This window comes from Drosophila hydei, unplaced genomic scaffold (assembly GCF_003285905.1).
Source record: "Drosophila hydei strain 15085-1641.00,03,60 unplaced genomic scaffold, DhydRS2 tig00008114-arrow-pilon, whole genome shotgun sequence".
Lineage (NCBI taxonomy): Eukaryota > Metazoa > Arthropoda > Insecta > Diptera > Drosophilidae > Drosophila > Drosophila hydei.
The window spans coordinates 3,423,439-3,435,498 of NW_022045827.1; the positions used below are offsets into that span (position 1 = coordinate 3,423,439).

Below are 12,060 nucleotides of genomic sequence, written 5' to 3' on the forward strand. Positions count from 1 at the left end.
ATGAGTGAGCAGAGGAGCCAACCGCCGCAACAGCAGCAGTTAGATCTAAAACAAGCGACCCAGAGGCCAGTCGATACCTTCGTCGATCTGCAATGGCATCTTAGAGTATATTTGGTTCTTCAAAATAAAATACAAACCATAGATCGGACGCCCAATCATAGCGTTAGTCGATCGTAAGAGTCATGCATATTTTCCAGGAATTATGACGAGCCTTAAACGAGTGTGAGAGCGAGCAAAACGGACGTATTAGTGAATGAATGAATTTGTTCAGCAGCCGGCCAAACGACCTTACTCCCACTCCCGCCGCACCGCCTCGTTCTGTCACCGACCCACCACACCACAGCTTTGCTCAAGCTGTAGTTGAGAAACCTGTGCCTGGGGAACTCCATGACGCGCTCTTCAAATTTGTTTGTTTGTGCGCTCGCGTCGTCGTGACTCATTCGGTTGTTCAACGGCCGCAAATGACTACGTCACAACGGCGAGCGTAGATAACGACGAATCGCAAGAGAGTCGCAGATCCAAAAGCTTTTAAATTTTTTTTTTGTTATTATTGCGATCCCTCTAGCGAAAAGCGCACCAAAAGCGGTTTGCTATACGTTCGGGCTAGCTAATTGAACAGCGTGCTTAAACAAGGAGAGCAGCCCAAAGAGCGCGAGAGAGGGAGAGCGGAAACTTGTGAGCGAAAGCTTTTTGGCGTTGACGTTATTGACTTCGTCATGACTATCGTGGTACAATTTTGCCGATCATTAACTTGTCATACGCGAACCTGTGCGGATGCTTGCCGATCGCAACGTAACGGTTACTGCAGAGAATTTTCCATAGCGCGATTTTTCGCGATGTAAATTGAACTTCAACCGGCTTTGAATTAATAAAATTTCCAAAAGCCCCCTGTTCCTAATCTAAATAAACGGTGTTTAATACGCGCGTGCATGAAGAAAAATAATTGAAATAATAATAAAAAAAAAATATAGTGTGAATCACCGCGTTGGTTTTTATAAAATCCTAAGTCCGTTTGCAAACAAAGCGGACCTTGGCTCGTGTTTTTCCAGCATCACCACAACAATGACGGGCTCAAAGAAAATCGAGATAAATAGTCTAAGCTGCAGCTGATATTTTGCAGTGTGCCAGTGTTTCAGTGTATAGTCAGTTCCATGGCCATTCTGAGCAGCCAGATTCAAAGTTTAAACTCAAACAAAACGTTAGATAGGCACGTGAGTGGGGCAGTGTGGTCAGTGCGGTCAGTGCTGGTGCCGAGCTCGAATGCCATGCACCAAGATGCCCGACCCAAAGGTGTCGGTGCATCATCATCATCTTCCAAGGCGACAACGGCCGCAGAGACGGCGGCGAAGCAAGCGGCTGATCATCATCGACGACGACGACGACGTCGACGCCGCTGCAGCAGTAGTAGCACAACTACTTCCTCCAACTCGGATACGGATTCAGAGAGCTCCACAAGCAGCAGCAGCAGCAGCAGCAGTGGCAGCAGCAGTCGAAGCAGAACCAGCAGCCACAGCTCTCATTTACCTGCACCGCTGCAGTTATCCTTACCACTCGCTGCCTCCCACCCGCCATCACCTATTCCAGCAGACGCGCCGATTGACTCGGACACAGAGAGTGAACCGGGCACACCTGTGTTGGTGCCCGTGGATCCGCATGCCTGGACCACCGAGGACATTGCCAGCTGGGTGAAGTGGCTGACGCACAAGTTCAAAATCGAACCGGAGCCGGACATCACCCGCTTTCCCAAAGATGGCAAAGAGTTGTGCCAGCTGACTCGCGCCGATTTCTGGGTCTGTGCCGGATCCAGACGCGGCGGCATCCTGCTGGCCAAGCATTTCGCCTTGAGTCTTTACCATGCCACCGGCAGGGAGACAAGTCCCATGCTCAACGAGGACGAGCCAAGTAAGTAGAGGCGTTAGGTGTTCCGTGTTTTTCTTCTTATTTTCGGCACAATCTATGGCCACATAAATCTGATCTGTCCAGATTGAGTTGCTTGTAATTGGCTGCACGTCGGCGATTCCCAGTGGCACGCTTAAGGTCAAACAATGTATAGCAAGGAGCAGCAGCAGCTGCTTTGTTATCCTTTGGTCCTTCTTTGTGGTCGGTCAGGCATCAATTGAATCCTTTTTGCCGCGCTCTCAATGCAACCTAATGGCAACTGATTAAGATGCGGAGGCGTTGATAGCAACGTTACTTATGTCCCTCATTGATTGTTTTTCACACCAACCCCCAAACGGTAGACGAACGTCTTGGCTATTGATAAGGCGTCAAATTAATGCCAACTGGGAGTGGGTATTCGAAAAGGGGTTGGGTATGTGTGTGTGGGTGATATGAGCATGTGTGGATGAAGTCAAGGACAGTCAGGATTAAGCTGACTTTTAATTAGATCTAAGCATTGCAGTAGCAGTTCGTTAACTAGAACTTTTAGATGAAAATTTTTATCGACAGTTCAAATAATTTTTACAATTTTTTTCTTTTTTAAATATTTTGTTTACTTTCATATATAATATATAGGTAGAATATATGTAATAAATAGATGGAGCTTACGCGATAAGGTATATATTCGTGTTCAGTACCAATAGACCAAATAACTTCGGCCTTATTGTCGGTCGGTCCGTCGGTCTACCTCTTCCTCGGTCCGTCGGTCCGTCTCTCCCTCGTCTCAGTCGATCACTCCATCACGATTTCCATGGAATGCACAAATTATATATCAGTCCCATCTTATTTGGGCATAACTCGATTATTTGCGTCAGCAACGTACATTCAAACACACATTCATATATATATATATACTATATATGCAAAGTTGCCAAATTTCTTTTTAATTTTTGAAACCGACTTTCATCAAATAAATCAAAATATATCAAGCTTATATTCAATGGAAAAATAGCTATTAAAACAGAGAACAGTCACAAATAAATCAAATTTAAAAGTAAGATAAGTGACTTAAGTGATTCTGCTAGGCATACTCACAGGATGTTTCCCTCCTAGCAGATTGACTGCACACCTGGAACAACGAGGTAAAGAAAACGTCGCCTTTCGCATTGGGCGTAATTTAACACATACAAACAGTCACATGCGTTTATTCTTTATACAATTCTATTAATAGAATTTCGATTTCAATTCCAATTTAATTTTATTCGATTCGTCTGCGAGACGGTGCAGCTCGAGATAGTGGCTTAACCGCTTTTCTGCGGGTTCAAATCTTCGTAGGAATTTTTTAATCTGACTCAATCCATTGATATGTATGAGTGTATGAAATTATTTTTGTGTGTGCAGTAGTTTTTGAATCCATTTATAGAGATATTATCTTACTTCAATGCATCTTGTTAGACGTTCACTGTTCACTATATTATATATATCTTAATAATAGTATTTCATAATATGTGCATTAAAGGATGGATAAGCGATTAGATTAAACTCTTGTATTTTGATTTAAATTTTTTAATATTTTTGTGAAAATTAACAACTATTAGCATTGAAAACTCACTGAAAATAGGCAGTAAATATTATTTATAACCTGCTACTGTCATATTATAATAAAATAAGCTCAATGCTTATAACAACTCTTAACTTCAGCTGAAGTTAATCAGCTGAACAAAGCGTTTTAATTAGCGAGCTAGCACTGTATCAAGTAGATGTATATATTTATATACTTGCACCTGCTCTGACAGCATCCTTGCGACGTAATCGCGGGCTGCTTACAACTTTTGCCTCATAAACGTAAATCTCTTGAAAAACGCCTTCCCAGCGACCGCAAAGTATGCAACACTTTTTCTCGCAGCTCGCTCGACAGTTATTAACTTCGCCGTTGGGGCGTGTGTGTGTGTGGGCGGGGCTGCGGCTCGAGTGATGAACTTAATAATAAACGATGTAAATATGATAATTTCTCACAGGATGTGGCATCTAATAATAAAATCAAAATAATCCCCGCCAAGCGCCGACGCGCAAAAGTCGCAAAGTCAGAAAATTCAACGCAAACGAAGGCAGGAGCCGGCATTCCTGCCAACTGACAACAGCTCAGCGGGCGGTCAAACGTGTGGGTGGAGTACAATGATGGTCGGTAGGTCGGTCGGTTGGGTGGGGCAGGAAAATATTCAATTCGTTGCATCCTTCCTGAGATTTGGCATTGGTATATGTTAAAGAGTCGCTGTGTCTCTGCCAATTTAATTGATTTGTTTTTTATGCCAAAGAGGATTACATGTTGTTCTGCCAGAGCTTACAGCTGAACTACACGAGGGAGAACGGGAGAGTGGAGGGGGAGTGGCAAAGCTCGGCGAGGGTTGAGTGGCTGCACGTGGCCTTTTGTGACTTTTGGTCCAGCATTTACCACCAGCTGCGCAGGTGAGCTGCGCCTCGGCATTGCTCGTGTCTAGATAGCTATACATCTATATACCATACTACACTATATATATATATATATATATATATATGTGTGTATATATGTCTTTTGATATGGCGCATAGGGCACTGGGCGCCGCTTTGTTTGGCAGCAGTTGCCACATGGAGTTCGTTCGAAACAGTTCGCACTTTGCGCTCTGGCCCCAAACAAATAAAAATATAAATAAATCGCACTCCGTTTAACAAGAATTATGAAAAAATATCCAGTTCTCAATAAATAGACTAAATTTTAAAGTGAAGCCAAGACATAAATTTGTAAATTGTTCACTTTTCGCATTACATAAACAGAAATCAGAAAAATAAAATATAATTGCAATAAGGTCAATTCCGCGCAAACAAACATTTATATATTGTAGAATCGACTGTTTCTGGGAACATGTCGCTGTAGAGTTGCTTGTGTTTCCATTCGATTCAGCGTCTCGACTCTACGCGCTATGAGCGTCAGCGTCGATGTCGGCGTCATGTGGCGCCTCTCGGAGGATTTGAATAGGCGCTTCGGGCTGCGCATGCAGCCTGCACCGCCGGCAACACATCATCCGCACCACCATACAGCCGTGCATCACTATCATCATCAGCACCACCATCATGGCCATGCTGCTGGCACCGCTCATTCCGGCCATAGTTCCATGATCTTCAATGGTAAAAACATCTGGCATTTCCGGACACGAACTGCCATAAGAATAGAAATACCGAAGCTTAATAGAAGTCGAGGAAGCAAATTCCAATCTCTAACTTGCTCGCTCACTCGCTATCGCCAGCTCCCTCGCTCTCGCTTTCTGTCTCTTTTCGCGCGCGTCTCTTGGCGGAACTGTCTTCTCTTAACCATGAGTCACCTGGAATTATGTTGCTTTCGTGCAGCCGATAATATTTTTATATGAGGGGAACTTTCTGTATACCCTAGGCAGATAGCAAATTGATACAAATTAGTTCGATCGAGCACGTAATTAAGTATGCTAAAGTATATAATCTAATGCATATAATTGGCTAAAAATAAACCTAGTTTAGTGCACTAAAGCTTAGTCGAGTACAAAGGGAGCATGGTCTAGTGTCAGATTGATCAGTGACAAACTGATCCCAGTGGCGGTACCTAGCTAAGATTTTGTATGATTCAGTTTAATGGGAGGGCAAATAAGCTTATCTATATTTTTTAAATAAACAACTTACACAAAATCGATAATTTATTTTGTTTACGTATCTTAAAAAATTAAATAAATATTTATGCCACAAGCTAAGTTTTCGTTGCTTAAAGACGTTAAGACTTTAAGAACTTAAATCTAGTAGGCAGATAATATTAAAACAAAAACAATTTCCAACAATTAAACGTTGTTAATTAATTTAATATTATGAATTTGAATTGACATCTTCAAGCACAATCATTTAATACTCAAATATTAAAAAAGTTTGTAAATAACTTAGATAGACCTTAGGCTGTTCAGATCTAGCTTAAACACACCCGCGTTGTTAGTTGACATTTAAGTAGAGAGCTATGCTGCTGCAGGGTATCTTCAGTTAAGATCACTGTTGCATGTGCAGTCTTTGAGCTGACACCTGCTTGAGAGCCTGCTCTAGGCATTTCACGTCTTCTGATGGCGGGAATATCCCAAGCTCTTGTTCGAGGATTTATGTGTGCTTGCGGTTGTTTTTCTGTGGAATCGGGCATGGTCGGCTTATGGTCTTTCATTTGGCTTGCATGCCACGTTACCAACGCCTTGTCAAAGCAGCAACAACCCCGCCCGACCTCGCAACCATTGAGCAGCAAATCTCGTTCCATACGAGTTCTAGCGCCCACTCGCTCACTGTTGTTGCGTTTGTGTGTGTGTGTGTGTACCTATATAAATTTCTGTATGTATTTGTTGCTTGATTGTCTGTTTGTCTCTGTTTGCGGTTTTTTAGATCCATACAAGCTGCTGAACGCTGCCTCGCACCGATTGGTCGCTCAGGGCTCTGGCGGGCAAATACAGTTGTGGCAATTTCTGTTGGAGCTGCTCGCTGATTCGTCGAACGCCAACTACATCTGCTGGGAGGGCCAATCGGGCGAGTTCCGGCTCATCGATCCGGACGAGGTGGCCAAGCGTTGGGGCGAGCGCAAGGCCAAGCCAAACATGAACTACGACAAGCTGAGCAGAGCTCTGCGGTAAGTCTCAACGAACTGGACCAACAATTCCTGCCCACTGAGTCATGCCAAAAACAAGTTTTCAATTGAATCTGTGATTTTTTTTCTGTTTTCATCTCTTTGCAGCTATTACTATGACAAGAATATTATGACCAAGGTGCATGGTAAGCGGTATGCGTACAAATTTGATTTCCATGGCCTGATGGCCGCCTGCCAGGCGCAGGCACAAGGCTGTGATCCGGCTAGCAGCATGATTAGTTCCTATAAGCATCATCATCATCATCATCATTCGCATCCACATGCCGCCGCTGGCGGTGGCCCACATGCGCTGCCCGCGCAGCATTTGCCACATCACTTGGCGCATCATTCCCATCATGGGCATCACCCGCATGTACATCCGCATCAGCTGCTGCATCCACATGCCGCTGCCGCCGCCGCCGCAGCTGCCGCTGGAGAACTCACATCGCCGGCTTCGAATTGCTCCAGTTTGGGATTTCCGTCACCCTCGACAGCCTCGTCGCTGCCCTCACCTGCTCAGGTGTCGTCCGTATTTGCCGGCCCTGGCGGTTACACAAACGTCGTGTCAACTGCCACGGCGGGCTCCAGCCAGTCGTCAGAGCAAGAGCCCCGAACATCCACAGCCTCCTCCAATGTGACCTATGAGCAGCGAATTTAATTGCAATGGCAAATGGCCAACCCCAATTTGTCAGGGGTTGCTTTTTCATATGGGGCGGGGGTCAAGCTTGCGCACGGGCCGCCCGCTGCGCACAAGCCAAGCCAGTTGCTGTATCTCCATCTCGCTCAGGCCGCCAGGAGTCATACTGTAAAAAGGTCATTTCGCTTAATGCCAGCTACTTTTGGTTTAATTACGTAATTTCTCATATGTGATAAATACATGGAGCAATGCAGCCAACAAAAAGAAAAAAAAACACAAACAACAAAAACAAAAATTAAGGAAAAGGAAGCAATACATGTAGAAAGTATCCAGGATCTAACCCGGCCTAACTAATTTGTTACAACGTCTGTTAAATGTTGCTTTTAAGCCTACATACTTTACTTTTAATGCGTGTGTCTATGTATATAGAGCTCTCAACATATTATTTAAATAATTATAATTATTCATAGATTGGACATGAAAAAAAGAAAACAAACACAAAATACACAAATAGAAATACACTCTGAGAAAAAAGAAAAAACTTGTTTCAATTAAAGATCCGAAAATTTAACTACAAGAAAAGTCTTATTTGATATACATATTTCTTATAGCTTATCTTCAATTCGATATATAATTTGTAAATTGCTTAACGTTTATTTAACACGCAATCTTTACATACATTGTTTCTGAGTATAGCAGTAAAAGTTATATAAAAGCGCTATTGTAATGGCATATTTTGGGATCTTAGATAGCGTAAACAATGCTCAACGCTATGAAGACCAGGCTAAAGCAAATGAAACAAATGCGATCGACGGCCGTGGCCAACAGCATCCAGTCGAATTGTAGGGCACGCGCTGAGGGCACCCCAGTAGGATTGATGTCCAACGGATTGGTCACATCGTCCACACTATCGTACAAATTCTCATCCATCTCCTTGGGTACGCCATTGCTTTGCCTTGCAGGCTGCTCAGCCTCATTGGTAAAGTGCGAGAGCAGTAGACAAGTGCCCAGTTTGCCATTCAACAGACGCTTCACTAGGTCCGGCACGCGACGCTTATGCTGTGCCGTGGCCAGGTAGAGCACTACAACCTCTATAATCGTGGATATGCTGATCAGCAACAAGCTGGAGCTATAGAAGACAACTGCAAAGCAGAATAGGTTAAGCAAATAAATACGAAATGGAGTTGTTCAGTTTACCAACGAGCGGCGTATTCCCGCCTAGCACGGGCAGCAGCTGGGCAAAGTACATGAGAAACGCAGCAATCATTAGGATGAGTATGCCATTGAGCAGTATTTTCTCGCCCATCTTCGGTGGCAGCCAGAAAGTGGCCAGCGCCAAGAGCACTATGCAAGAGGCTGGCGTAAAGATAACCGCTGTATACATGGTGGAGCGGCGCTGAGTTGTAAATATAAATTCAACATAGCTATAATAGTCCTGGTGCACAAACCGTGTTCGGCCGCTGACAATTTCCCACTCGCTCGATTGCACCCGATCATCATAATTGATCGCCTTGCTGTAGGCCGCATTGAGATTGCTCACCGACCAGGTGCCAATTTTAAGCTTGCATATCTGTTGATCGTACGGCCAGTTGAGCATGTTCAGAGCGCAATAGGCCGTATAGACAGCTGGTGGCACCCACTGGAAGCTGCCATCATTGGAGAGTATCACCTGTGTGCTCACAGGATAGTTGCCCTCATCGGCAGCGGCATTGAAGATCATAATCTGTGGCTTCCACACTTTGCTGTCTGGTATATGCAACTTGGTAATGTTGTCATACTGCTTTATATTCCATGAACGTTGCTCATCGACCCATTGCTGTAATGGTTGTTATCAACATGGATTTATTGACTGACTAAGCGTGCCTTTGTTACAATCTACACTTACCACGTTCAGCCAACAATGGAGTGTGATCTTGCCGTTCAGCTCATCGATATCTATATAGTTCACCGATAGACCAAGGCTTACGTTTGCCGCTTTGCCTTGAATAGTGGGCTGAACGTTTACATCGTAGTTAACGAAGAGATTCATTTGTAGCCGATCTAGGGTGCTCACATTGGCCGACTTCGTATCAGGAGCATCTATGTTTTCCGGTTTGCCTGATCAGATGTGGGACATAGATAAATGTGTGAAGTATTTATATTTATTGCACTTACAACTGGCGCTTGGCACGGAAACGAGCAGGCACACCAACATCAACAACAGCAGCCTACGACCGGAAATCAACGTTTTTATCTTGGTCGACATTGTTCCTCAAGTTCACAATGTGCCTGTTTTTTGCTTTTTTGTTTTTTTGTGGATCAACAATTTACTTATTCTAATTTTAATGTGAGCTCATCGGTCTCTGGATAACGACTGAGCGTTAAATCGAAAGCCACCAGAGGGTTTCGCACATGGCTGCAGCCTCTGATAAAGCTAGCGGCGTAACTGCCACCGAGAATTATTCAAGATAATACCAGCGCTGACTTATGCAGTCGTCTGTAAGTAGCAGTAGGAGTACGTACAGTGGATAATGGACCCGCCCACACAAAATTATTTGGCAACTAACCATTTCAAAATTAAAGTTTAGGTAATAACGGCTTATTAGATTTAACAGCTGATAATTCTGACAGTGCCATTTTGAGCGTAACACATATATGTTAACGTTTACAATTTATAATTTTCTAAATACTTCTTTAAGTGAGTTGGCTCAGCAGAATTGTAGTACTTGAGTATATTATTATACAAATAATATATTATTATACAAAAAATATACAAATATTAAAATATAATATAAACATACAGTTAATTTTAACCTAAATATATGCTACCGTGCTCTTTTTTACCCCTTGCTGTTTAAATCGATAAGTTATCATGCTATCGACCATCCCTAGCGTTGACGTGTGCGTCGTTTGCAGTTATTGTTGTTGTAGTTGTTGTGTGGCTGCGTGTCACAATTGTTACCCTCTAATCGCGAGCCGAAACGATTTTCAATAGAAATCGTCAACGGCAACGAAAATATAAAGTTAAACTTAGCTGATATAAAGTCAACATAATAGTAGACATGGCGGAGGAAGTCATTGGCACAGTGAAAAATGCAATTAAAGGCATACTGGAGAATGTTAATTCGAATGCAAGTGCTAATAAAAATGAAACAATTACAAACGAAAAGAAGCCATCGACGCCGGAAGGTATCGCCGTGGCGTATGGCAGCCTGGTCATAATGGCCATGCTGCCCATTATTTTTGGCTCCATACGCTCCGTTAAGCTGCACAAACTGAAAAAGGTGTGTGATTGAACTGTTAACCGCCCTTTTTTGCTGCATGCTTTCACTCTCTACTTAATTTTCACGTTTCATAGTCGACGGGCGAGAAGGCAGACACAATGACCAAGAAGGATGCCATGTACTTTCCACTCATCGCGTCAGTGGCGCTGTTTGGGCTGTACATGTTCTTCCAGATCTTTCAGAAGGTCCACATCAACTTGTTGCTAACCGGCTACTTCTTTGTGCTGGGAGTTATTGCGTTGGCCCACCTGCTCAGTCCAGTTATCAACTCGCTAATGCCAGCCGCTGTACCAAAAGTACCATTCCACATACACTTCACAAAGGGCGAAGGCAAACACAAAGAGGATATCATCAACTACAAGTTCTCCACGCACGACATCGTCTGCCTAATCATCTCTTCGGTCATTGGGGTCTGGTATCTACTGAAGAAACACTGGATAGCCAACAATATGTTCGGTCTGGCCTTCGCCATTAACGGCGTCGAGATGTTGCATTTGAATAACTTTGTCACGGGCGTTATATTGTTAAGTGGACTGTTCTTCTACGACATCTTCTGGGTGTTTGGTACCAATGTCATGGTCACAGTTGCCAAGAGCTTTGAGGCGCCTATCAAGCTAGTTTTCCCACAGGACATTCTTGAAAATGGGTTTACTGCCTCGAACTTTGCCATGCTGGGTCTGGGTGATATTGTCATTCCGGGTATCTTTATTGCCCTGCTGCTTCGATTCGATGACAGCAAAAAGCGTAAGACGCGCATCTATTTCTATTCCACGTTAGCTGCATACTTCATGGGTCTCATGGCTACGATCTTTGTGATGCACGTCTTCAAGCATGCACAGCCAGCGCTTCTCTATTTAGTGCCCGCATGCATGGGTACCCCTTTGCTGGTGGCCCTGGTTAGAGGCGAGCTGAAGGTGCTCTTTGCGTAAGTCCCCTCATGAATTAGTATCCATATAGAACCATAAATAAACCTTAAATGTTTGTCCTCCACAGCTATGAAGACCATCCTGAAGAGAAACCGGAAAAGAAAGAGAAAAAAGAGAAGGATGAGAGCGGCAGCAGCAGCGGCAGCAGTAAGAAGAAAGATTCCAAAAAGGCAAAATAATTCATTTAATGAATTGCAAGTGCCGTTCTCTCTCCCGCTTCCCCTTTACAAAACCCGCTTACAAGTCTTCTATTATTAACTAGTAACAAGTAATAAGCAAATCATATATTTTATATTTCGTGATTGAGTTTCTTTATTTAGCCTCTTAAGCTTTGTATTTCTATCAACCGTAAAAAGACGATCTGACTGTTAAGAACTTAGGATTATTCCTTGACAAGGCACAACCACCATTGCGTTCGATTAGGCTTAAACGCTTAGAGATCATAGTTTGCAAATCCTTTTATTTGAACAAAATCAAAAGTCCATAAGTCTATTAAAATGAACTGTAACAAAATTAAGTACACATAAGAACAATAAAATAAATTGAAATATTCCAAATCAGCATCGACAAGCGTTTACACAAATGTTCCGTTGCGAGAAATATCGATAATTAAACAGAAATCAGTGAGACTGAACTTGATTAAGCCAACCTATATATTGTTGTCTGGTATTTTCCGGTTTTTTTGCTCACTCGTAGCCTGGT

The 12,060-nt window shown here is 43.3% G+C and overlaps 3 protein-coding genes across 3 annotated transcripts; 2 read left to right on the forward strand and 1 right to left on the reverse strand.

Annotated features, from left to right (window-relative positions):
• The first annotated feature begins 1,109 nt into the window (after positions 1-1,109).
• Positions 1,110-7,564, forward strand: LOC111599082 (DNA-binding protein D-ETS-6). The gene is made up of 3 exons (XM_023314614.2): positions 1,110-1,902; positions 6,295-6,535; positions 6,641-7,564. Exons 1-3 carry the CDS (start codon positions 1,152-1,154, stop codon positions 7,188-7,190), a joined length of 1,542 nt encoding a protein of 513 aa, XP_023170382.2. The 5' UTR covers positions 1,110-1,151; the 3' UTR covers positions 7,191-7,564.
• Positions 7,565-7,856: 292 nt separating this feature from the next.
• On the reverse strand, positions 7,857-9,635 carry LOC111599105 (neuronal acetylcholine receptor subunit alpha-7). The gene is made up of 4 exons (XM_023314656.2): positions 9,324-9,635; positions 9,055-9,266; positions 8,367-8,985; positions 7,857-8,311 (listed from the first exon to the last, which is right to left on the reverse strand). The coding sequence occupies exons 1-4, from the start codon at positions 9,412-9,414 to the stop codon at positions 7,914-7,916; spliced, it is 1,320 nt and encodes a 439-aa protein (XP_023170424.2). The 5' UTR covers positions 9,415-9,635; the 3' UTR covers positions 7,857-7,913.
• A 433-nt stretch (positions 9,636-10,068) lies between these two features.
• On the forward strand, positions 10,069-11,921 carry LOC111599172 (minor histocompatibility antigen H13). Its single transcript, XM_023314754.2, has 3 exons — positions 10,069-10,432; positions 10,507-11,357; positions 11,426-11,921. The coding sequence occupies exons 1-3, from the start codon at positions 10,211-10,213 to the stop codon at positions 11,535-11,537; spliced, it is 1,185 nt and encodes a 394-aa protein (XP_023170522.1). The 5' UTR covers positions 10,069-10,210; the 3' UTR covers positions 11,538-11,921.
• The last annotated feature ends 139 nt before the right edge of the window (positions 11,922-12,060 follow it).